The 26,258-nt window shown below is 47.5% G+C and overlaps 1 protein-coding gene across 2 annotated transcripts in view; it reads right to left on the bottom strand.

Moving 5' to 3' along the window:
* Positions 1 to 4,555: 4,555 nt before the first annotated feature.
* Positions 4,556 to 26,258, bottom strand: part of RAB4A (RAB4A, member RAS oncogene family) — a 37,717-nt gene continuing 16,014 nt past the window's right edge. Inside the window, exons 2-8 of one of the 2 annotated variants that reach the window (XM_062211044.1) lie at positions 17,648 to 17,728; positions 15,691 to 15,805; positions 13,350 to 13,412; positions 12,070 to 12,224; positions 10,766 to 10,861; positions 6,712 to 6,848; positions 4,557 to 6,254 (exon numbers count right to left, since the gene is read on the bottom strand). In XM_062211044.1, the coding sequence (XP_062067028.1) occupies positions 6,733 to 6,848; positions 10,766 to 10,861; positions 12,070 to 12,224; positions 13,350 to 13,412; positions 15,691 to 15,805; positions 17,648 to 17,728 (626 nt within the window). In that variant the 3' untranslated portion in view covers positions 4,557 to 6,254; positions 6,712 to 6,732. Of the gene's footprint in view, positions 6,255 to 6,711; positions 6,849 to 10,765; positions 10,862 to 12,069; positions 12,225 to 13,349; positions 13,413 to 15,690; positions 15,806 to 17,647; positions 17,730 to 26,258 lie in introns of those variants that run through there. The other variant, XM_062211045.1, reaches the window with a different exon arrangement.

Here is a 26,258-nt window from a genome sequence, read left to right as displayed (position 1 = left end):
CCAGAGTGTCTTGGCTTTCCAGTACATATTCTTCTAAGTGCATATGGAAATATCCTGGTTTACACATGCAAATGTGTAATTAAAACCATACATGTATATTTCTGACTGTAGTGGAATTTACAAATCAGTAAGAGGAAGATAACAAGAAAATATGAAATGTTAGAAATTTAAACCACCTCGATCAGATATGTAGTTTTTAAATGGAAGAAAAATGAAATTACAGCATGTTAAGATGTGTGGGCATAGGGGGCCGGCACTGTGGCATAGCAGGTTAAGCTGTTGCCTGCAGTACCGGCATCCCTATGGGCACTGGTTTGAGTCCCAGTTGCTCCACTTCCAATCCAGTTCCCTGTTAATGTACCTGGGAAAGCAGTAGAAGATGGCTCAAGTGCTTGGATCCCTGCAACCACATGGGAGACTTGGATGAAACTCCTGGCTTCAGTCTGGTCCAGCCCTGGCCATTGTGGCCGTTTGGGGAGTGAACCAGTGGATGGACAATCTCTCCCTCTCTCTGTCTTTCCCTTTCTGTAACTGACTTTCAAATAAAATAAGTAAAAACCTTTTTTAAAAATGTGTGGGCATAAAGCAGTGCTTTGAAGGAAATTTTTTGCAACAAGTACTCATACTAGGGGGAAAAAGATACTAAATCAATAATCAAATCTTCTACCTCATAAAACTAGAAAAGGATGAGCAAAATAAACACACCTCTAGCAGAATGAAGGAAAAAAAATAAACAGAAAGCAATGAACTTGAAAACAGCAAATGTATGAAAAAAAAAAAAGCTGGTTCTTTGAAAATTGTTATTGATGAGTCTAACAATGGACAAAAACAGAGAAGCTAAAGCTCACCTATATCAACAATAAAGCAATTTGCCTTAGAGTTAGCATCACTTTCGTACTTGTCAGTCATTTTTATTTATGTGCTTGACAAATCCTTTAAAATTTTGGGGAAAAAAACTCCTCAGTTCTTTATTACTGACCATGTATGCAGAGGAGAACATGGACATGCAGGACCCACACACATACCTGGAAGCAGGACGAAGGCGCGTATTTTTACCTACAGGGCCAATCGGAAGCAGAAAGCTACAAGGGAGTAAGAATCCCTCCACCTTAGCCTCTCAACAGACACAGAAACACAGCCCCTATTCTCTGGACTGTCCTGTCCATTTCCCTGGTCACCACGTTCGGTGGTGAGAGGTAGAATTATAGATGGAGAAGAGGAGAGACAGAAATCTTCCATCTGCTGGTTCACTCCCCAAATGGCTGCAATGGCTGGAGCTGTGCCGATCCGAAGCCAGGAGCCAGGAGCTTCTTCTGGATTTCCCACACTAGTGCAGGGACCATCTTCCACTGCTTTCCCGGGTGCATTATCAGGGAGCTGGATGGGAAGAGGAGCAGCTGGGACACAAACCAGTGCCCATTTGGGATGCCAGCACTGAAGGCAGAGGCTTAGCCTACTACACCACAGTGCCAGGCCTCGCCCCCTCCCCTTTTTTTCCTCATAGAAATTTAATGACAGTCTTTTAGCATTGAAGGAGCAACGCTGAGATTACTGCAAGTTTAAGAGATGGCTGAACCCACCTTATACTTGGTGATGCAAGACCCAAATGCATGTACATCCAAGTTTAATGTCTTCACCACAGTAAAACACAATCTTCACTGTGACATAATTTAAATTAAACATGCCTCATGTTACTACACTGGCAGAGAAGCCACTGGAAACACTGAGCAACCAGTTAGTAAGGGCAGTGACCTTCAGCAGCTGTGGGGACTGGGTGAGTCTCGGTGTCCCTGCTGAAGACACAACTGCCCCTGCACCAGACAACAGAGCTTCCTGTACAACCAGCCACACACCGGAAGTCTCCTCCAACACTTCGTGAAAGGTGTGCTTTTTGTGTTTTTCAATATAGAGCAGAAAATCAACCTTATGTAGCTGCAAGACAAGGAAAAGCATTGTTAGCCTGCCTTGCAATTCGCGATGGAATGGTGGTTTCAGACTTCTAGAAAAACCAATGCTTCTCAGAGAGGGGGAGGGGGAAGAGGAGGGGGCCTTCCATCTGCTAGTTCACTCCCCAGTTGGCCATAACAGCCAAAGCTGTGCTGATGCGAAGCCAGGAGCTTCTTCCGGGTCTCCCACGTGGGTGCAAGGGCCCTTAGACTTGTGCCATCATCCACTCCTTTCCCAGGCCACAGCAGAAAGCTGGATGGGAAGTGGAGCAGCTGGTCCATATGGGATGCCGGCACTGTGGGCAGCAGCCTTACCCACTATGCCACAGCGCCGGCCCCATACTACTTTCTGCAAGTGGCATTTTCTAACCTTATAAGGTGAAGCCTGGCAACTTAACCACTTGTCTGAAACTGTGAAGTCTGATCCTCTCAGATCAACCCCTCGAAAATTCTAAAAACAACCCTTAGAGAAGTTAAATACAATCAGGAAGTGGCCAAGTGACAGGTAGGACAAACTCAGACTGGATATGTAAGAATCATTAGAGGGATCAGGACAAAGACTCGCTTCACCACTGGCACCAAATTATTAAAAATTAAGTGTTAAAGTGATCACATAGCCAGCGCCATGGCTCAATAGGCTAATCCTCCGCCTTGCGGCGCCAGCACACCGGGTTCTAGTCCTGGTCCAGGTGCCGGATTCTGTCCCGGTTGCCCCTCTTCCAGGCCTGCTCTCTGCTATGGCCTGGGAGTGCAGTGGAGGATGGCCCAAGTGCTTGGGCCCTGCACCCCATGGGAGACCAGGATAAGTACCTGGCTCCTGCCTTCGGATCAGTGCGGTGTGCCGGCCGCAGCGCGCGGGCCGTGGCGGCCATTGGAGGGTGAACCAACGGCAAAGGAAGACCTTTCTCTCTGTCTCTCTCTCACTATCCACTCTGCCTGTCAAAAATTAAAAAAAAAATAAAAAAAAAAAGTGATCACATAGGTAGGATTAAGTGTTAAAAGTAATCATATAAATAGGATTGTTACCAAACAATAATAGAATTTAAAAGGACAGAATGTCCCAACATGGGAATCAGTCCGCACAGCAGACTCATAGAATGACAATCACTTTAAATAGCACTCTGACCTTAGAATTAGCCCTTAAGGCATTCTGGTCTGGCTGAAAAGCCCTCAATAGCATTTTAGGAATGGAAAGTGAAGACACTCGTGAAAAAAAGTGTCTCTACATGGAGGACCTCCCTGGGTGAGACCCCAGGGGAAAGAAGTAGTCATCAAAGAAGGATTTACTTTTCTCCAAAACTTCCACTTTGCTTATGGCATTGTCCAAATACTGACGGAGTTTGTGGTTACAAAAGGCTTCCAAAGCCTTGACAGCTCATGGCAAGAGCCTCAGGTGATCACTGATGTCATACATAAGAGTGTTAACTGCTAACATGAGCCACTGTGCACTAACTTTCTATGGAGGACTTCTGTCTTCAAAAAGTTGTATTACAACTATGTCTAAGTGCTCCTAAAAGAGATTATCATTCTTGGGTGCTTATTTATAGTTTCTAAAAAAAAAGTGAAATGAACTTTGAGCCTTTGTCTTGATTGTTGAAGAACCGTTTTTGTTTTTGGTTTGTGTGAATTGTTGAACTCTTTTCTTAGTACAGAGTTGGTCTTCTGTCTATAAAGTTAATTGAAAATGGAACTTAGTGGATAATGGGACTGGGAAAGGGGGAGGAGGGGTTGAAGTGTGGGTGGGAGGGCAGGTCTGGTGAGAAGAATCACTATGAAATGAAGTTTGTATTCCTTAAATAAAAGGTTTCTTTGAAAAAAAAATTCACAGGGGCTTTAAATAAAGCACCCCCCCTGAAAAAAAGGAGACAACAATGACAGAAAATGAAGAACTACCATTTGCTGTGTCACACAGTATAAATTACAAATCACGTAGGTTTCTAATGTTAGCATCAGATTCTTTAAATAATACAGATCTGCCAGGAATCAATGTTCTTCAAGCTTTCAGCAAGTCTTATATAAGCCACAAGCAATTTTTTTCAAGAAAAACCATTACAGATTCCCAAACTGTCATAGTCTCATTTTCATTTAAATGTTGGACTGTAAGAGAATAAATTACAATCTTAGAGAACTGAATGGACTTTGTAATCCTTTTCTAGGAAGACTGAAAGCTACTTTTCGGGCAACGATCTGTGTGAAGACATTCCTGGAAACTCAGTAAGTTATAGGAAATGCGCACACACTCATTACCAAACAGACCCACCATGGGCTGGTGCCGCGGCTCAATAGGCTAATCCTCCACCTTGCAGCGCTGGCACACCGGGTTCTAGTCCCGGTCGGGGCACCGGATTCTGTCCTGGTTGCCCCTCTTCCAGGCCAGCTCTCTGCTGTGGCCAGGGAGTGCAGTGGAGGATGGCCCAAGTGCTTGGGCCCTGCACCCCATGGGAGACCAGGATGAGCACCTGGCTCCTGCCTGTGGATCAGCGCAGTGCACCGGCCACGGCAGCCATTGGAGGGTGAACCAACGGCAAAGGAAGACCTTTCTCTCTGTCTCTCTCTCTCACTGTCCACTCTGCCTGTCCAAAAAAAAAAAAAAAAAAAAGAAAGAAAGAAAAGAAAAAAAAACCCACCATGGCTTGGTTCTCCAGCAACTTTTATTGGTCAAAAGATGTGGAATGACATATGGTATCTGTGGTTTCATTAACAGGCTCACTTTTAAAACAACTTTACATTTATCCTAAAATTCCTGCCTTTGAAGAGACCAGTCTGTCAGAATGCACATGCTCCTATCCCATGCAAGAAGCTGTTCAAAAATGAGCAGCCTGCAAACTATCACGAATGCGACAGCGAATGAAACACCCTTCTGGCGAGGTCCAACGAGTAGCTCAGTCCGAGAATTGGCTTCAGGTTCCATTTTCAAAATAAAATATTCAAGGCACAAAGAAAGCAAAACTTAAAAGACCTAATACAGATATACACTGATATTTTTATCCAGGTTACTTCCCAGTCTGTATGTGTCTCTGTGCTCTGTCTGTTGAGTTAAAATAACACAAAATGCAGGAGGCAGCTTGTAACTAATAGTTCATTAACCGATCAGCCTGCAGCTAACATGTCACAGTGGAGAACACACAGAAGTGAAGAATGCTTAGCCTTGCAGACTCAAATAATACTGCACTTTGACTTTAAAGAAGGGTTCCATTAGACAGTTTCTGCATTGGCATTTTAAAATTCAAGAACAAATCTTTGTAATACAATATATATTATACTTCAGTACACCTTATGTGATTAAAAACCTGTCAACCTGGTAACTAGAGTAAGGCATTTTAAGTATTCGGCAAAAGCTTTTATACAGAAATTTCCTGATGAGTGTTACCTTTTTAATGTTATGGAGATACAGTGGAGTTTCTTTAAAATGAACACAAAACAGTAAAAGATCTGAAAAAGAGGCAAGTGATGGCATTATGCTGAATTCCAAAAAAAACCATGGCAGTGAATAATGTGTTTTCCAGCAGGGAGACTAGAGAGACTGGCACACTCGCAGGTGGCACCCGCTTGCTCTACTGTAGTGGGTGGAACTGGTTGCTTAGGAGGTTTGCTTGACAGAACAGAATCCTCAGTGCGTATTTGCCAGATACAACTCCTGAGTTGCCCCGGAGAAGATGCTTGCTTTAAAATCAACAGACAGCTACCAAGCGTCAAGGTCATCTACGATCCCTGGTTTTCATTCTGTTTCAGGGTTTGGGTGATTGACTACGGACCTAGTATTTCAAGTGTGGATCATGTAAACCGTGTAGAATGTGGCAAGCAGAATTCAACAGGAACGCCCTGGCTGTCAACACCAGTCTTTGACTATCAGGTCATAAATAGGACCAACTGTGTGATACAACCGACACGATGAGAAAAGCACACCTCACAATAAACCAATTTTAGTTCTCATGATTTAAAAAAAATATTAAACTGCATTTAGTGCAACATTCTGTCATATCATAGATCAGGTACATGCTGTGGAGAGGTACTGGGCTGGAGTATATACAGCACCCAGCCACATTTTAAACTAAAAGGGAAAACATGGAACAGAGGATGTTTACATGTATGTATACATCTAGCGGTGGTGTCCATTGAATGACTTGTCCTACGGTTTGCTGTGCCGTGTCTACTAGCTTGCATAACACCCCAAATTATTTTCCCCACAAAGATCTACTTCTGTGTAGAGTAGAAAAAGACGGTGGTAAAAAACAAAAAACAAACAAAAAAAACCTTCAGATTCTTCAAGCTTCAACAACTGTGTCCCGAACACCACGGTATGAGCACCTGAAAAAATATTAACAGCAACTCAGAAATATGTGCCATAATTATGAATATAAAAGCGAACACAGCTTGAAGTCTAGAAGAGAGTGAGGGAATAATTCAAGTCTCCTTTAATTCCCACCTGAGCCCGGCAGCTATAAATAACAAGCCCAGCGTGGCCAATGTGGGAACAAAGTGAAGTGGAAGCACCTGCCATTTGTATAAATGAGGTTTCTATTTTGGCAAAAGGCACATTTAGTGTGACCTCTGTGAATCCCAGAACGCAGCCTCAGCACCGCGGGAGGAGCAGGATCTCTGCAGCCGGCCCACCTGCCCAGCCTGCCCCAGCCTGGCCCTCCCTGTGAACAAGGGTACAAGACTTCCTATGGCGCGGGGTCCTCCAGCCGGAACACTGTGGGATCTCTCGCTTGTGGGACCACCTTTCCTTTGGCATGGCAGCTTCCCTGGAGGTGACACTCACCGCTGTGCTTTGCTGTGGCTCCTAACAGCCGCACTCCTGGGCACTTGGGGCCTGGGTGCGCCGCGGGGACCTCAGCTGTCTCAAGGCAGCATCTCCGTACTGGATACCTGAGCCCATTCTTTCTGGGTCCAGCTCACCTGAGGACCAAGCAAATTTTCTTTTAGAAAAAAATAAAACAAACCACAACTGTTATGTTTCTGTGACTCTCAAAATATACTAAGTGGGAAAAAGCAAAGTGCAGACTCCTGTGTGCCACTGTTTTGAATGCAGGAAAAAAAATACATATGCGTCAGTTTATCTGTGCAGGTGTTAAATACCTCAAGGAGGACAGATAACTAATGATGGCTGCATAAAGGGAGCATGGGACACAGAGATGACTTCACACTGTGCTCTCTTCTGTCCTTGATTAGGAAACCTGAGTATATCATGTAAACACAAATAATTCAACGTGGGGGCTAGCATCCTGGTGCACAATGCCTACTATGTCAGTGTCTCATACTGGAACGCTGTTTGGAGTCCCAGCTGCTCCGCTTCTGGTCCAGCTCCCTGCTAATATGCCTGGAAGGCCAGCAGAGGATGGCCCAAGTACATGGGCCCCTACCACCCATGTGGGACACCCACACGGACTTCTGAGCTCCTGGCTTAGCCTGGACCAGTCTGGCTGTTGCAGTCATTTGGGGGAGTGAACCAGTAGATGGAAGACATATGATTCTGCCTTTCAAACAAGTAAATCTGTAAGAAAATTAATTTCAAGTCAGAGCCAGCATTTTTCACTTATGAGGGCGGTGAAAACACAAGTATGATCATATACCCAGTGGACAAGATGCAGCAGTGTACTGTACACTAAACAGCAGGGAGAGCAAACAACAGTGTTTGAATCATATAAACTACCCATTTAAAAAATAAAAGCACAAGGGTATCATTGGGGCCAGCGTGGCCCAGGTTAAGAGGCTGCCGACTCTACTGGCATTTCACACTGGAGTGCTGGTTCAAGTCCCAGCTGCTCCACTTCCAACCCAGCTTCCCGCTAATGTGCTTGGGAAGGCAGCGGAAGATGTTCCAAGTACTTGGACCCCTGCCACCCCCATGGGACACCTGGCTCTTGGAGTTTCTGGCTCTTGGCTCTGGCCTGGTCCAGACCAGGCTGTTGCAGCCATTTGGGGATTCAGTCAGCGGATGGAAGATCCTGCCCTGTTTCTGTCTCTGGTGCTTTGCCTTTCAAATAAATCATCTTCTGAAAGGTTCTGCTGGAGATTTGGCTGCCCAAACCCATGTGGACGTTGAAGCCTCCAAGTCTCACGCTGAGGGTTAGTGGATTAATGGTGGATGACAGGTGTGGGACTGATCCAACTACGGTGTCTGCAGTGATGGGATCGGAGCCGGTTGATGGACTCACGACGGCTTTGTAAGGAGAACGCACACACACAGGGTGTAGATGGAGAGTGTGCTCCTCCGAGTCTCTCTGCCTCCTGGGTCACCATGTGCTCGCCCCTCCGCCATGCTCTGGCCTCACCAGATGCCCGCCCAGTGGGGCCACCTGGCCTTGGGAGCCCACGGACTGTGAGGCAAAGCCAGCCTCCTTCCTTCCTCAGCCACTCCCCTGGGGCATTTTAGCTGAGGGAACAAATAGCTACCTAATACGAGAGCCTGCGATTTCTCCATCTAGATCTCACTGATCTGGATGATCTCAGAGGAAGTCTATCCTAACTTTCAGAAGCGCCAAGCCGTCCTGCTGCATTCATGTTGCAGTATTAAGAGTGCCAAGGTCACTTAAATAAAATCCACTTCTCAGCTGTGTCTGGGGCCTGGGCAGCCTCCCTCTCTCTCAGAACCACCTTTATGCGCTTGGATGCCTGCTTCTCCTCTGGCCTGGTGCTCTCCCTCTGCCCGTGTGACAGCCAGAAGTCCTCCTGGGCTCCTCTTCTTCCCCTGCCCCCTCAACCTGAAAATCAGCCATCCTGTGTCCTGTCCTGCCATTTGGCACGGCTCACACAGCGCTGCTGCTCAGTAAGCCTTAGCTTCCGCTAGAGCTTTTCACCTCTGCTTCCACAGCCGTTACCCATTTACTCAGCCTTCTTTCACTGAGGTTGTCCGAAAACGCCTTCCAGCTTGGTCTCCCCTCTAGCCTAGCCTCAACATGTCCACCTGCAGACACCTTAGGCAACATCTGGTCCACACATCCCGGTGATGCTAGCGCACAGCCAGGGTGGAGAATCAGTGACCGACAAGAGAAAGTTCCAGTGGCCTGGCTCTTGCCTTTCTTCAACCTTCTTTCTGGCCAGTCCTTCCTCCTCAGATTCTTGGCTGCCTCACTCGTGTTTACTGATTTAGTGTTACTATTATTATTATTATTTTGAGAAACAGAGAAAGACTGCATAAACAGAGAAAGAGAGCGGGTGGCCACCCTCTGGATCACCCCATCAGCAAACCAGGGACTCCACCTGGGTCTCCCATTGGGTGGGAGGGACCCACCCGAGTCATCACCTGCTGCCGCTCAGGGTGTACCTTTGCAGGAGGCTCGAATCAGGAACGGAGGTGGGACCCCAACCCAGGCACTCTGGTATGGATGCAGGTGTCCCAACGCTGGAACGAACACCTGCCCCTTTTCCTTGTATTTTGAAACAGTGAGGCTGGCACCATGGCTTAACAGGCTAATCCTCTGCCTTGCGGCGCCGGCACACTGGGTTCTAGTCCCAGTTGGGGTGCCGGATTCTATCCCAGTTGCCCCTCTTCCAGGCCAGCTCTCTGCTATGGCCCGGGAAGGCAGTGGAGGATGGCCCAAGTCTTTGGGCCCTGCACCAGCATGGGAGACCAGGAGAAGCACCTGGCTCCTGGCTTCGGATCAGCACGATGTGCAGGCCACAGCGGCCATTGGAGGGTGAACCAACGGCAAAAAGGAAGACCTTTCTCTCTGTCTCTCTCTCTCACTATCCACTCTGCCTGTCAAAAAAAAAAAAAGAAAGAAAGAAACAGTGAGCTCAACGATCACCTCCCCTTGGATACCACCTCCTCTTTGTGTTTCCCGAAAAGTCTGAGCATCTTTCAATTACTGCATTAACCTCACGATATTATAATTATCTTTTGACTGTCTCCAATGAAAGGCAGTGTCTTGCGTGCAAGAGTTGTGATTTAGTCTGTTTTATATCCCAGCATCTGACAGAGACACTCAGATATATAAATGAATTAAAGGTGAATGTCCATGTATCATTTTGGTACTATTTAAATAACAATCAGCTTTAGCAAGTGAGAACTACGCAGTATGTTTTAGCTGCCCACGTTAGTTGTTTTGAGTTATTTTCACTAAAGCAGCACATATAACGAGGCACGCTCCGTTAGCTTCAGAAATGAAACTGCTCTAGGGAACAGGTATTTAGCCCAGTGGTTGAGATACCTGGGTCCACATCACAGTACTGAGATTCCAGCCCTGCCTCTGGCCCTGACTCCAGCTTCCTGTTAACACAGAGCCAGGGAGGCCGCGGTGATGGCTCAGCTAACTGGGTTCCTGCCACCCCTGTGGGGGACCTGCATTGAGCTCCTGGCTCCTGGCTCCTGGCTCCGGTTCCAGTCCAGCCCTGGCCACTGTGGGCGTTTGGGGAGTGAACCAACAGATGCGAGCACACTCTCTCTTTCTGCCTCTCAAATAAACAAATCAAAAACAGTAACTTAAAAAAAAAAAAAAAAAAAAAAAACAGAAAGAAAACAACTGTGGACTGCACAGCTCAGGATGCCCAGACTGCCAACCACAGGATGTGCTTGGAATTCCCTTAGTGTCACACAGCTGCCACTCTGGCTACCTGCCATGCGCACTAGGTGCACAGAGCCAGCACACTGTTCACTCAGTGCACGGAGGGCCTCCCCTTCGTGCTGCGCCCCCAGTCATTAGAAATACTGAGTGTCCTCCTCCAGGGAATTCAGCCGGTCTGCCCGGCTTCCTTGGACCCCGTCCTGACGAGGGGAGGCATCACCTGCAAACCCAGCAGTGGCAACTCCAGAGAACATCAAAAGCGGACAGTAACGAGCTGCAGGGTCGGTCGTTCATGGAAAGGCTTTTTACCTGACTCGATCTTGTTAAGTATTTTTCGTGCACACTGCACAAAAGCCTCTTCTACATTCTCCCCCGTCAGCGCACTCGTTTCCAGAAACATCAGCTCTAAAATGGACATCAAACAAAGTAAGACACCGTGTGTAGCAGACAATCACCATTTTCAATCACCAAAGTCCCTTGAGTATCGTCTCAGAACAACAGGTAAAATCTAAGTTATGAACTTATGAAGTCAAGTATTTTCTGGAAAAGCAAGACCAGCGCAGGTCCATGTCTTTTTGTTAGATGTACTCGGGTGAAGAGAAGGAGGCGGCTGTGGATTTAGGGGTGGGCGGCCCTCCTTCCCCTGATCGCACATACAGCACCACAAGCCCGAGCGCTGGCAGTGCCTGTACTTGTTAGGGGCCACCCCGCGGCAGGTCCTTTTGCTTGTGCCGAGGTCTCGCAGGAGTGCCGGCCTCTGCGCCACTGTCCCGCCCTGCTGGTGCTCTCAGGCATGCCACAGCCCGGCAGCCTCCTGTGTCCTCACCGGTAAGAACGAGTTCGCTTTACGTCACAGCTAAATCCCTTTGGAGCTTCAACGCTCCAAGCGTCTGTGTCTCTAAAGAGGTTCTTTATGTCTTCTGAGTTTCTCACATAGGTATTTCCTCAGTAGAACACACTATGGCCAGGTGGTCCTGGAGTTCACTCAAACATGAGTATCAGAATACTCTTCTAGTTCTTCATTGGTTCCCCAAATTGAAATTATTTAAAATGTCTGAATTTTACCATTCCGTTATCCATAAGCAACCGTTATTGTTCCATGACATTCTCAAGTATTCTATATGGAAATTCAGAGACGTCTCAAAGTCACTTATAATCAAATGACCTAAATTTAGTGTAAGCGAAACCAATAAGCCATGTATTTCTTCTAACTGTTTCCCTTTCTAGTTATGACTAACAGTTTGCCAATTTAGCAAACTATGTAAAAGAAAAAAAGGGACATAATCTGGTTAGGGCCTTTAGAAATGATTGCTATAAATTTCACCGTAACCCAAAACCTCTCACACTTAAAGGTCCTAGAGACTGAGAAGTCATTACTGAATGCTGGTCATTTGCTTTTACCATTACGGTAACTTTTGTAGGCAGAAGGCAATACATATACAGGAAATACGTGAAATGCAGTCTAAATGTGCAGTGAAAACAATCAGAAATTCTACATGTCCTAAAGTATTTCCAGTTAATTTGGAAACACAAAGAGATGTCTTAGACTCAAAGAGGTGCACATCGCCAAAGCCAGTGCTGGAAAGGCCAGGAGAGGTAAAAGCGTCACTTGCCATTTTCCTGGGCGAACCTGGAGGCTTCCAGGAAGGTGACCTCACGCTCGGCGTCCAGGTCCCTCTTGTTCCCGCACAGGATGATCACGATGCTCTGGCTCGCTAGCATTCTGGCATCTGTTAACCAATTAGTAAGCGCATTGTAGGTTTCTCGGCTGCGTAACATAAGATTGCGAGAATAATACAAGCATTTTATGAAACTAGCAACTCTTTCCAGTCACTCTCACCGCTCACGCCACTCTTCAACATGTCAGAGAAATGGCAACAATCCCTTGACAGTAACTCAGACAACCTGAACGCACCAGGTAGGTGCCGTCTCCCTATCACTTTGTTTGACCCGGCACCTCGGGCATCTGCTGGTTTGGTCTGCCCAGTCAAGCGGGGAGAGGACACAAGTTCTTCCCTTTGGTTTATAGACACTCACAGAGCACTTAGCATGTGCAAGGCACAGCAAGATTTCATCACAGCTCGGTAGGGTTGTCCAAAATCACACAGCGGCCAGTGGCAAGGCCAAGACTTGACCAGGTCTGTCCCACTCTGCCCACCTCCCTCAGAGCGTACTGGAGCAGGGAGTGGCTGGGTGACACCATCCCACCCCACAGGTTCCTACCAAAGGGACCCCCAAATGACAGCCTTTAGACTCCTTGTACTTCTAAGGCAATGCTTGCAAACACAGAGACCAGTGTTGTGGGATGGGATTTCTTCAGGGACAGGAATGCTCCAGCATCGGCACAGTTGGATGCATAGTGACCAGCCACATGTGGCTTCTGAGGCCAAGGAGTGTGGCCAGTGCCACCAGGGAACTGAATAAATTTCCATTGAATTACCCTACGTGGCTAGCAGCTACCACATGAGTACTATTACCTAATGTAAACCTCCCCTAAACCCCAGTGGCTCACAAGGCTCTCACTGCCCCATTTTAGACAAGGAAGCTGAGGGCCACACAGCTGAAGTGCCTTGCCTGTGGCGTTCGCACAGCTGGAGAATGGCACTGGGACCCGGAGCCAGGCACCCTGAGCCCAAGTCTGAGTCTCCCCCCTCTGTCAGGTCACTTGCGGTGACTGGCCACCCAGACAGCTGCATGCCAAGTGTCCCAGCGTCATGGCACAAAACACCATGAGACAGGAAGCGCGGCTCTCCCTATGCAGCACCTTGCAGACCTGGCGAAGCAGCGGGAGGGGCTGGTCGCAAAGGGAAGGGGCTCCCTGGATGCCGGCTACCCGCAGCGGGGGGCACCTTGCCAGGACCAGCCTCCTGCTGGGGATGGCAGGCGTCATTACCTGGTGATGTCGTAGACCAGCAGAGCCCCGGCCGCGCCTCTGTAGTAGCTCCTCGTCACCGACCTGAAACAATCACACGGGTTTCACTTTCGACCAGCTGGGCCTCTCCCATGGGGGAAAAAAACAAACCGTACTTCTGTTTTCTAAGACCATGGTTCAAACAGGACCGACTCAGAGAGCCCTGCATGTGTGTGCGAGGAGTTACTCAGTCAAATCCTGTCCCAGGAATGACAGGGGTTGGAATGGAGGGAGGGACCAGGAGCACGGTCCAAAGGCCGGCTCTGAGTGGAGGAGGGGGAGGTGCCAGCAGGTGGAAGGCAGCCCCTCCCACCCCCAGCAGAACCCCCTCCACCTCTTCCAGGGTAAGAAGGGAACCTGGCATCCAGTGCCCGCTGCCCTGGGCTCAACTTCGTTCCCCTCCCCGTGACTAAAAGAGAACACTGCTTCACCCACCTCAGCGCCTGCCCCCCCCCCGCCCCGGAGTGAAACAAGACCGGCTCTGCCACTTCCCATCTAAAAAAAAAAAAAAAAAAAAAAGAGCAGAACAGCCTTGCAGCTCCTGTCCACGGGTCAGCCCTCCCCATGCCCCAATTTCTCGGGAGTTTTCTTCCCTGCTGCTTCTCCAGCCCAGCCTGATGGGCGCCCAGCTAGGTGCCTCCAAGGAGCGGAATCCAGTAGGCATTTCTGTGCTCCCAGCTCTGTCCCAGCTCACTCTGGCTGGGGCCTGGGTTTCCTATTCTACTAACCTTCGAGTGAAAATTTTCTCTGTACCTCAGACTACTTCCGTAAGATCCAGCTGTGGCTCTGCACATCACACTTGCCATCTGTGAGACACAACTCTCTCTAGCCCACTCTGGCCCAGGCCTGGGAAGGCGCAGCACCACCTCACCTACCCAGTGTCTAAGGCAAGTCATCCCCACACCTATCTATCTGCCCTCCATCCCTGGGTGCCCCTGCACACTCGGCTGTCAGCTGAGTCCTATTTCTCACACTCGACACGGACTGTGTGAAGATCTGTCCCCATCGCACCAGCACCACACACACACACACACACACACGGAGAGCCACATGGACAGCCGTGTGCCCACATGCAGACGAGACAGTCTGGGTTGGGGCTTCTTCCTCAGACCACCTGGAGAATTTCCTCAGAGGATGCACAGGTGCTCCAATCCTTTTCTTTTCCCTATCTTTTCACATATTCTTTTTGTTAATTTTGCTTTTGTGTGCCTTGCATTAAACCAATTAATTCAGGAACTATCTTTGCCTCACTCATTTTGTCACTCGATAAAAGGACTTGCAACTCTTGGAAAAATTATAGTTTTGGAGGCTGAATTTGTCCCAAGGTACTGGGGGAGCTGGACACCCCACCAGCCCAGCAGGTCAAGCCAAGACCCTGTGTGAACTCAGAGACTGCGCCTCCCAACTTGTGTGTGTACAAACACTTCAGCTTCTTCGTGGAGCCCAGCGCTGGCTGTCCTGGCCTTTTCTGGGTGGGGTTCTGAGAAGGGGATGATGGGACTGCATCTACCACAGTAATCGGTGCCTCCAGAGGCAGCTGGTGGTTAAAGACAGGCACAGTGTTTCGACCTCGAGCATTTAATACACAACGTGGCTTGGATGAACCGTTTGCAGTGGGGGTGAGTTTCATCCCTCTGAATCTTGAAACTATGCTATCTGTTCTATTTTGTCTCGGTGTGTCTGTGCGAAAAGCACAGCCAAAACGAGAATCGACTGTCTTGGTTACTGGCTGCAGAACAGGAAGCCGTGGCCTCACCGTGCAGTGAGCCGAAGTCCTCATTCCAGACGTGCGGCACGCCTGTAGCACAGCAGGAGAGGCTGTCTTGTGGGATGGGTATCAACCATGGGACTATGTCTGGCTAATAAACCAACAGAATTCTCACAAGAGGTTTTCAAAAAGAGTCCTCTGTGGAAGGGCATGCAGACAAACAGCCTGAGCTGCTGCCTTGCGTCGCCCTTCATCGGAGAGCACTCCACACAATGCAGAGCGCCACATTCTCCCGAGAGTGGTCTGCCTCTGAGCTACCGTGCAGTCGCTCGGAGATTCTGCTGCACTCCTCAGCAAACCAGTGCTGCACAGAGCTCAGCTGGATTCCCGCTGTCTCGTCTGCGACAGCTTCCAGAAGGGACGTTTCTGAAATCAATGTGAGTGTGTGTGTGTGTGTTCGTGCGCACGCACGCGTGGGGAGCGAGGGGCTGTGTGGTGTGGGAGGGGGCAGAGAAGAGGGTATCAGTGGGGTGAGACCCCATACACTGAGACAAAATAATTAGTGATTTAAAATCCGATTTTCAAGTATTTTTATTAAATTAGAGAAACAGCTACCTGAATCGTTCTTGTCCTGCGGTATCCCATATCTGTAACTTTACATATTTACCACCAACATTTATTATCTTTGAACCAAATTCCACTCCTATTGTATGATTTGAGTCATCTTTGACTAAAAAAGAAAAACAAAGACAGCGATATTTAACTTTAGAGCATTAACATTAACAGGCTTAAGGATTTACGTAAGTGACAACGAAATCACTGGGAAAATGTAATTTACTGCAGCCGTTCATTTCTCCAGCTGTCAGCAGCTAAGACGCATTCATGGTTTAAACAGAGCACACATAGTCCCTAACCTCAGACTCTTACACCACCTCGCACCTCAAAGCCTCGGCCTGGAGGTGGCCATGCCACATCGAGACCCAACTGTTACCGTCAGGGAACTCACCGACGCCCACTGACAGGCAGGGCATTTGGCAAATAATGGGGTGATGATGGTTTCAACTATTTGAATAGATAATATTCCAAAGCAATAAAACAACATAAAAGGAAGGAAAAGTACTGAAGCCTACAAGGAAACACAATAGATACCAAGATTATGAGAAAAGAAGGAAAGAAATGAAGGCCCCAAACCCTCCAAACAGACGCCAAAAAACAACACCCTGTGCATCTACAGGTGCTGAGTTTTCGTGCTGTAGGACAACGGCCTGGCTGGGAGACAGGCAAGGTAAGGGTTCTGTGGAGCCCCACTGGCACGCACTGTCTCTGAGAGTCTCCTGTGATGGTGGCGGGATAAGCTACACTCACACCACAGCTATTGACTAGTTGGCATTTTATACCTACAGAACACAACAGAATTGTCCTGGGAACAGGGCTGCCCTTGGCAATCGTACGCTGCTTCCTGAGGTGTGGGAGACGCGATGGTATGCAGACTGCCAGTCTGTCTCACACACAGCTGGCGGAGAACTCTGCTAGAATAAGCTACCAGGCAACACCTGTGGCGAAAGGGGCATCCTGATTACGACACGGCCACGAGAAATGAAGTGACGCCTCTTATGCCACCATGGGTGGGGAGGATTCAGGGGAGGATTCTTCAGCGGAGGCCGAGATGGACAGACTGCCCCCCGCAAGTCTTGTCCCTGGCCTAATTTCCTCTGAGCATTTTCAGAGCAAAGTCTTGGTATACTTGGACTGGCCGGTGCGTGGTGCCTGCTGAATTCGGGAGGACGGGTTCTGTGACTAACACAGGCTCTGTCCCTGGCATTCAGCGGACGCACCAACAAGCTCTCGGTTGGTAAGGGGAGCAGCAGAATGAACTACGCAAACTCCTTCACCTCTTGACTCACCGCCTGAGCTGTTTCCCGCACTTGCTTCAGGTGTGCCTCACTAAGTCATACTAATTCTGCTTTTCAGTCTTCACCCAACGGCCACTAAACTCCACAATTCTTTTCATTATGTAGCAGCACTGGTTATTTGAAGGGCCTTTCAAACCTGCAGTCTTTGTACAATCTTCCCAGGGTGCCCTTACCCAGACGGTGCTCACAAATGACCAAAGACTGGCTCTGTGGTCAAGAGGGCACCAATTACCAGGGGACAAGCTCCTCTCCACCTGTCTCCCGGCTTGTGAAACAGACCCCATGACAGTAACCACCTTAACCATAGGACGAGGACGCGGTGTGGACCAAATGCTATTACTTGATCCACTCTGGACTCCTATGGTTCCTCTGGCTGTGCCATCAGGCCTCTGCTGTCCTCAACATCACTTTAACTCTTAGCATCTGAAAAATGTATGGTAGGAGTAACTACGAATTGGGTCGCTATTAAATTGAAATGCTAACTTCAGAAAAACTCACATTACCAAAAGTTCCAACATATAACCTTTTGACATTATTTAAAAGTACTTTTAAACAATGAGTTTTCTTTCCTGAAAAAAATTCCCAAGTTTTACTCTAAACAAATCTGAGCGAGACTCTCAGAAGACATGCGCAGAGCACCAGCCGTGGATATCACTTACATTTTTTTTCAATAAACTGATGAAGTAAGCAAGATTTGCCAGTTCCCGCGTTTCCAATAACCAAGAACTTAAACAAGAAATCTGGAAGACAAAAGAGACCGTGAGAAACTTCAAAATGGGTACTATGAATTTATCCTTAGACCACCGTCATAAAATATAATGGAATATTAGTTGTTGATACAATTAAGAGATAACTGAACACTTGTAATGATGACAATACACATGCTGACTTACCTTTTCATATTTAAGCATTTTTTGATGTTTGGCTTATTGTTAATTCAGTGGTTTCCAAACTATGCTCTTGGGACAACTTCTTTTGAAGTTGAAAGGATGAAAACTACTTTTGTAATGAACGAAACTGTACCTTTGGTAGCCATTATTCACAGAAATATCCATACTTGGTTGCAAGCAAAAATAGCCTAAAATTTAAAGTGGAATTCCTGTATAAAGGATAAGGCAGGTAGAGAAGTCCATCTCCCACTCTCTCTCTCTCTTTTTTTTTTTTTTTTTTGACAGAGTGGACAGTGAGAGAGAGAGACAGAAAGGTCTTCCTTTGCCGTTGGTTCACCCTCTAATGGCCACCGTGGCCGGCGCGCTGTGGCCAGCGCACTGCGCTGATCCAAAGGCAGGAGCCAGGTGCTTCTCCTGGTCTCCCATGGGGTGCAGGGCCCAAGCACTTGGGCCATCCTCCACTGCACTCCCTGGCCACAGCAGAGAGCTGGCCTGGAAGAGGGGCAACTGGGACAGAATCTGGTGCCCCGACCGGGACTAGAACCCGGTGTGCCGGCGCCGCAAGGCAGAGGATTAGCCTACTGAGCCACAGCGCCAGCCCCACTCTCTCTTTTTTTAAAGTGGGGGAGTAGGTTTTTGGCCTAATGACTAAAACTCTGGTTAAGATGCCTGCCTCCTGGGGCAGGCATTGTGTCATAGCAGGTAAACAGCCGCCACAGCACCAGCATCCCATATGGGCAGTGGTTTGAGACCCGGCTGCTCCAGCTCTGATCCAGTTCCCTGCTAATGCACCTGGGAAAGCAGAAGAGATGGTCCAAGTCCTTGGGCCTCTGCACCCACGTAGGAGACCTGGATGAAGCTCCTGGAGCCAGCAGATGGAAAATCTGTCTCTGTGTCTCCCTCTCTCTCTGTAACTCTTTCAAATAAATAAATAAATAAATCTTTAAAAAAAAAAAAAAAAAAAGATGCCTGCATCCCACATCTGAGTGCCTGGGTTTAATACCTAGCTCCAACTCCCAACCCCAGCTCAGCCACTAACTGTGCTCCTGCTACCCATCTGGGAGACTGGCTTGCCCTCCTGGCTCCTATCTCTGGCCCTGGTCCAGCCTTGGCCATGGGTTGGCATTTGGGAAGTGCAATGTTACTGAGATTTGTGTAATTTTGCTTCTAGTGCTCCATCCACAACTAGGGGGAGGAGCAGAGCAGCTTAAGTCCCGTCTGGGTCAGCATTTCAAACCTGTGTGCCTCAGAGTAGAGAAGAACTCGCTGTTTCTGCTTTACACACGGTTGTGTGACACGGAAATAAAGGCTTCCCCAACCTGAGCTTGCTAATGAGCATGATGTAGCTTCATGGCAGCCCCATACTGTGCCTGGGGATTCACTTTGCTTTTTCTGTTAATAAAGAGCTTTGTCTGTGCTTGGCCCAGAAGCTCAGGAATTCAGGGAGTACATCAACTCCCTCTCCCCCTCACCAGAATGCCGACCCTCCTGTCCTGACCCCTCACTGTAACCTCCACGCTGCCTGACTCACTCGCGGCCAGCAAGGCCCCTCTCTCTATTACTGATTCCCTCGCTTGCACCTCTGAAATGGCCACTACATTCTTTTTCTAGCTCAGACCAAGCACTCTCTGATCCTGGCTATCTTCCCCAAATTAAGGTCGAATAGTCGGTCTGCTTCTTTGCTGGATGCTTGGCCTAGCTCAGTCATCTGTTTCTTTTTTTAATTAAAGATTGATTTATTTATGTGAAAAGCAGAGTTACAGAGAGGCAGAGGCAGAGGCAGAGGTAGAGAGAGAGAGAGAGAGAGAGAGAAGGTAAGTCTTCCATCCGCTGTTTTACTCCCCAAATGGCTACAACAACCATAGCTGGGCCAATCCGAAGCCAGGAGCCAAGGACTTGGGCCATACTCCACTGCTTTGCCAGGCCATATTACAGAGCGCAACTGGAAGTAGAGCAGCTGGGACTTGAACTGGCACACATATGAGATGCCAGCACTGCAGGTGGCAGCTTTACCAGCTAAGTCACAGCACCGGCCCCCAGTCATGTTTCTTAAGAAGGAAGGACATTCTGGATGAACTCTGAAGGCATTCTGCTGAATTAATACAGTCACAAAAGGACAAATGTTTTATGATTCCATTTATATATTATATGAAGATTGCCTAGTAGTCAGACCTACAGAGACAAGTTGCTAGTAACAAGGAAGAGGGTAGCAAAGAATTCTTGTTTAATAGGCTGGAGTGACAGTTTGGAAAGATGAAAAAGTTACAGAGATGGATGATATGTTGTTGGTTATGTCCAACAATGTGAATGTATTTAATACTGTGGAACTGTACACATAAAATGTAAAGTTTATGATATGCATATTCTTCACAGTATACAAATAACAAATAAAGCAAGCCAGTAATAATCATTTTCACTGAATGCTTTTACAACCCAAGGAACAGAAGAGAAGACAGCTAAGATTGCCAAGCTATAAAGAATATTGGAATTTCTCAATCTTGTTCAATATTTTCTTCTATTAAAAAAAACACACAACATACCATGTAAGTTATAAACAGAAGAGAAGAGAATCAGGTAAAGAAATTGGCAATAATATGCAGGCACCAGTAGATCATAAGGGAGGCAAAAGCCATTATGAATAACCAAGATTCAAATGCTTCTATGCACAGGTACACAGAGGACAGTGTTTTACGAGTCCCTGTTATCTTGCACTTGCTCTCACGTAGCTAAGCAGGCTAGTTTAATGCCAGCCCATCCTCATCTCATGTAGCTAAGCACAGATGCTGGTTTAACGCCAGCCCATCCTATTTCTTGCTACGGTTTTGCTTAAGTGCACTCTACTACAGTAATTGCTCTCCACATTGCACCACAGCCTCAGCAGACCATAGGGTAACGTCAACTGAACCACAACTTGGAGGATAAAAGAGAGGAGAGATGTGCAGTTTTCACTTGTAGAAATACTTATGTTCTCCAACAGCTGCTTCACGCTGAATCTTGTCGTTCAAAAATTCAGAATTTATAAATAAATAGAGAGCCTTTTTTAAAAAAATCTTCAGGGTCAAGTCCCCAGAACAGTTGGATAAAATATATCATACTTTCTAAAATGCACAGCTAAACTTTTAAGAACAATCTCTTGATGTTTGGAACTGCGAAAGAAGTGAAAACAGCAGCAGGGACTCTGGGTGGGAGGCTGCCAGTCTCCGACTGCAGACACATGGGCTTGACCAAGAGGCGTGTGCTGATGTGGAGGAGGACGTGAGAACGTTAGACAGCAGGGACTAAGCCTAACTTTGGTTTCTCAGCAGAATGGGAAAAGCAATTGTCCTTTGAAAGTTGATTACAGGCGGGTACCACAGGTGAGCTTGGAATTCAAATTTAAATAACCACATGGAACATGAACCCCAAGTTAAGCCATGAAAATGGCTCTAGGAAGTGGTATCATCGGGATACATGGAAGAAGTAAATGCAGACCCTCTGGAACGACATATCTCCAGCCCAAGATACACAGGATTCCCACTAAACCTCTGGAGATGAGTTTGTAACATAAAATCACAAACAATCAAGGAAACGATCCACCGGGGGTGAACCAGTCATCACAGACTGCACATTAGCCCTTGAAGAACTGCTGAAAGAACAACCTGATGAAGTATCTTCAACATGTTCAGTCCCATAAGAAAGGAACCCAATCCTTTACACAAGATTGGGTGCCTTGAAAGAATGGATAGATTCTAGAGCGCAGTGGCCGGCGCTGCGGCACAGTAGGTTGAGCTGCTGCCTGTGATGCCAGGGCCCCATAAGAGTGCCCACTGAGGGCCGACGCCGTGGCTCACTTGGCTAATCCTCTGCCTTGCGGCGCCGGCACCCGGGGTTCTAGTCCCGGTTGGGGCGCCGGATTCTGTCCCGGTTGCCCCTCTTCCAGGCCAGCTCTCTGCTGTGGCCTGGGAGGGCAGTAGAGGATGGCCCAAGTGCTTGGGCCCTGCACCCGCATGGGAGACCAGGAAGAAGCACTGAAGAGCCAAAGTGACTCTATTTTGAAACAATAAAAAGCAACCTCCGTTTCCCATAGCAGACCGAGTCCTTGTAAAAGCAGGCATTCAGGCATTCCGGAGATATCAAAGCAGACCAAGGACAGCTAGCTCAGCAGACCAAGGGCAGCTCAGTAGAGCTTACCAAATGAGGTAACTCCCTGAACCCAAGCCAAATGGAGACCCCTCCCCCCCACCCTGCCCAATCACAAAAGGCCCCGCACCCTAAACCCTTGCTGATGTATCTTCCCTTTAAAAGCATCCCCGAACAAAGACCCAGGCCTTTCCCCCTTCCTCCACTGCGCCAGTTGGTTGGATGAGGTCCCTGTCGCAGCTTGTACCTTTTTAATAAAAACCTTGCTTTTACATTTTGTTGTGATCGAGTTGCTGATAGCTTCTTCGGGATCCACTTATCTGGGCATAACAGCATCTGGCTCCTGGCTTCGGATAAGCACAGCGCACCGGCCGCAGCACACTGGCCATAGCAGCCACTTGGGGGGTGAACCAATGGAAAGAAGACCTTTCTCTCTGTCTCTCTCTCTCACTGTCTAACTCTGCCTGTCAAAAAAAAAAAAAAAAAAAAAAAAAAGAACGCCTGCTGAGTCTGGGCCACTCCACTTCCGATCCATCTCCCTGCTAGTGTGCCCGGGAAAGCAGCAGACCCTGCCACCCACGTGGGAGACCTGGATGGAGTTCCAGGCTCTTGGCTTCAGTGTGGCCCAATCCCTGGTTTTTGTGGCCATTTGAGCAGTGAACTAGTGGTTGGAGGATCCTCTCTCTTCAACTCTGCATTTCAAACCAACAAACAAACCTTAAAAAAATCCTTCATTAAAATTAAATACCGAATGTACAGGTTAAAGAGCAAAATGGAGACAACTGAAGACAGAATTAGTAAACCAGAACAGAAAGCAGAAGAAACCACCAGAGGGCAGTAGAGAGAACAGTGAGAGAACAAGAAAAAAGAAAATTTGAGACATGGAGGAATGAAAGAAATGGTGTAACAGGCATTGTGGAATTAAAAAATTAAGAGAATAAAGGTAAGAAAGCCACTATTAAAAGAAGCAACGGCTGAGAGTTTTACAGAATTGAAATTAAAGGATTTTACAGAATTGAAATTAAAGTATAACTTTGAACCATGAAAAAAAGAGATAAGAATTTACACACAGGTAAGTAAGACAAAACCTGTAAAAGTAATTAGGAAAAAAGGGAAAATTCCTATGGATAAACCAAGTGTCTTGACTCCAAAGGTCAGGAGGTAACTGAGTACTTTATCTTCACAGGGCTGGGGGTGGGGACTGAACAAAGCTAACCTGGCTAATGTGAAATCTGATACACAAAAAATGATCCTGAAAGCCGAAGTGAACTTCAGCCTCCAGGGACACAGAGCAAAGTACTTGTCCCTATTTCTCTAAGTGCTACTAACACCCTGGACATCATGGTCACATAAAAGAAACCCAAGATCACTCTGAAAGGTAGAGAGAAGAAGGCAGATGGGCCAGGGGCTTTGGCACCTGAGAAGGGACATGACAGTGAGGTCCCAGGGTTTTCATTTAGCCTCATTTACCCCAGACTTGCAGCAGAACCAGCTGATAACCCAAAAGTGACAATGGGTCCAGAGAGAAAAAGTCCCAGGAAAAGCCATGGGACCAGGTGATGGACAGGTGCACGAGAAAACGCTTTTACACAATAACCACTCTACTCTAGCCAAGCACAGCAGCAAAAGCTGTGGTCTGAACACACCCGTGCCAGAGAAGCCAAGTGGGAAACCCTCATTTCCCACGCATACCAACACCCCACAGAGGGGGAGTCACAGAAGACCAAGCAGGGAGCTGGAACGTTCATCCCTGCTTGCTCCTGTCCCTGTCACAGCGCCAATAGAGACCACGAGGGAAAGGAGACCAGAACATTCTCATCTCCACCCAGCAGCAACAAGAAGTTACCCCCTTGTATGTCAATGTGGACCCCTACCTCTAGCTGGCAGTGATGAGGCAGTGCCGAGAGAGGAAGCCAGTAAATAAAGATCTAAGGTCTCATGGGCAGCACTGTGGCACAGCAGATGAAGCCGCCACCTGCAATGCTGGCTTTCCATATAGACAGTTTCCACTCCAACCCACTTCCAATTCAGCTCCTTGATAATGGCTTAGGAAAAGCAGCTGAAGATGGCCCAAGTGCTTGGGCCCCTGCCATCCACGTGGGAGATCTGGAAGAAGTTTCTGGCTTTGGCATGGCCCAGTCCTGGCTGCTGCAGCCACCTGGGGAGTGAACCGGTGGGTGGAAGGTCTCCATCTCTCTTTTTTTTTTTCTCTCTAACTCAGGCTTTCAAATAAAAAATAAATCTTTTTTTTTTTTTTTTTAAATCTAAGGCTCAGTGTGGCATAGTAGGTTAAGCCCCCGGGATCTGCGGTGCCAGCATCCCATATGGACATGGGTTCGTGTCCTGGCTGCCACTCTTCTGATCCAGCACTCTGCTATAGCCTGGGAAAGCAGTAGAAGATGGCTCAAGTCCTTTGCCCTTTGTATCGCATGGGAGACCCAGAAGAAGCTCCTGGCCCCTGGCTTTGGATCGGCGTAACTCTGGCCGTTGTGGCCATCTGGGAGAATGAACCAGTGGATGTTAGACCTCTCTCTGTCTCTCCCCCCCTCTCTCTGTAACTCTACCTCTCAAATAAATAATCAATAAATATCTATATATATATATATATAGCCTTACAGCATAACAAAAAATGCTAGATTTCATTCAAAGATCATTTGTCATAACAAGAATTAAGAATATCTCAAACAGAATTGACAAAGATATTAAGATTCCAATACCATGTTGACAGAAATGTCTGAGGCCAGCACCATGGCTTAACAGGCTAATCCTCCGCCTTGCGGCGCCGGCACACCGGGTTCTAGTCCCGGTTGGGGCACCAGATTCTATCCCGGTTGCCCCTCTTCCAGGCCAGCTCTCTGCTATGGCCCGGGAAGGCAGTGGAGGATGGCCCAAGTGCTTGGGCCCTGCATCCCATGGGAGACCAGGAGAGGCACCTGGCTCCTGGCTTCGGATCAGCGAGATGCACCGGCCGCAGCGGCCATTGGAGGGTGAACCAACGGCAAAAAGGAAGACTTTTCTCTCTGTCTCTCTCTCTCTCTCACTATCCACTCTGCCTGTCAAAAAAAAAAAAAAAAAAAAAAGAAAAGAAAAGAAATGTTTGAATTACCTGAGAAATATCTTAAAGCAATTATCATAAATATACTTCGACAAACTATATGAATATGCTTGAAATACATGAAAAACTGGAATCTTCAGTGAAGAAACAAACTCTGAGCAAAGAAATGAGATATAAAGAGCAGCATGGACATTTTAGAACTGAAAAATAAAATAACCAAAAAGAAAGCTCATTGGATGGGCTTGAAGGCAGAATGGAAGGGGTAAAAGAAAATATAAATCTACAGATCTGAAATACTGAGTGAAGTCCAAACAGGATAAGCCCAAAGAAATCCACCATAATTAACCTTCTGAAAGCTAAAGACAAAGAAAAAGAAAATCCTGAAAGCAGCCGCAGGGAAATGACACCCTATGCGTATGGGACAAGCAATCCAAAGGATAACAGATTTCTCATTAGAAATCATGGTGGCCAGAAGGGAATGACACAGCATTGTCAACACAGTACCCTACCCTGTGTAAATCCAGGGTAAGTCAGGCATTCCCAGATTAAGAAAACAAAGGACAGGCCGGTGCCGCGGCTCAATAGGCTAATCCTCTGCCTTGTGGCGCCGGCACACCGGGTTCTAGTCCCGGTTGGGGCACCGATCTTGTCCCGGTTGCCCCTCTTCCAGGCCAGCTCTCTGCTGTGGCCTGGGAGTGCAGTGGAGGATGGCCCAAGTGCTTGGGCCCTGCACCCCATGGGAGACCAGGATAAACACCTGGCTCCTGCCATTGGAACAGCGCGGTGCGCCGGCCGCAGCACGCCAACCGTGGCAGCCATTGGAGGGTGAACCAACGGCAAAAAGGAAGACCTTTCTCTCTGTCTCTCTCTCACTGTCCACTCTGCCTGTCAAAAAAAACTAAAAAAAAAAAAAAGAAAAAAAAAGAAAACAAAGGACAGAATTTATCACCAACAGATCTATCTTAGAAGGACAGCTACAGGAAGTTCTTTAAACATAAAGAAAATGCCTGGAGAGAGGAGAGTCCCTTCAACATTTGGCGTTAGGAAGAACGGATTTCCACATGCAGAAAAAAAGAACCCCACCTTCTGTATACATTTCTGTATATAAAAATCAACTCACAACAGATCAAGGATCTAAACTTCAGACCTGGAACCATCAAATTACTAGAGGAAAACAGAAGAAACGCTGCAAGTCATTGGTGTAGG

The sequence above is a fragment of the Lepus europaeus genome, chromosome 14 (assembly GCF_033115175.1).
Source record: "Lepus europaeus isolate LE1 chromosome 14, mLepTim1.pri, whole genome shotgun sequence".
Classification (NCBI taxonomy): domain Eukaryota; kingdom Metazoa; phylum Chordata; class Mammalia; order Lagomorpha; family Leporidae; genus Lepus; species Lepus europaeus.
This window is presented reverse-complemented; position numbering and strand designations above follow the sequence as displayed.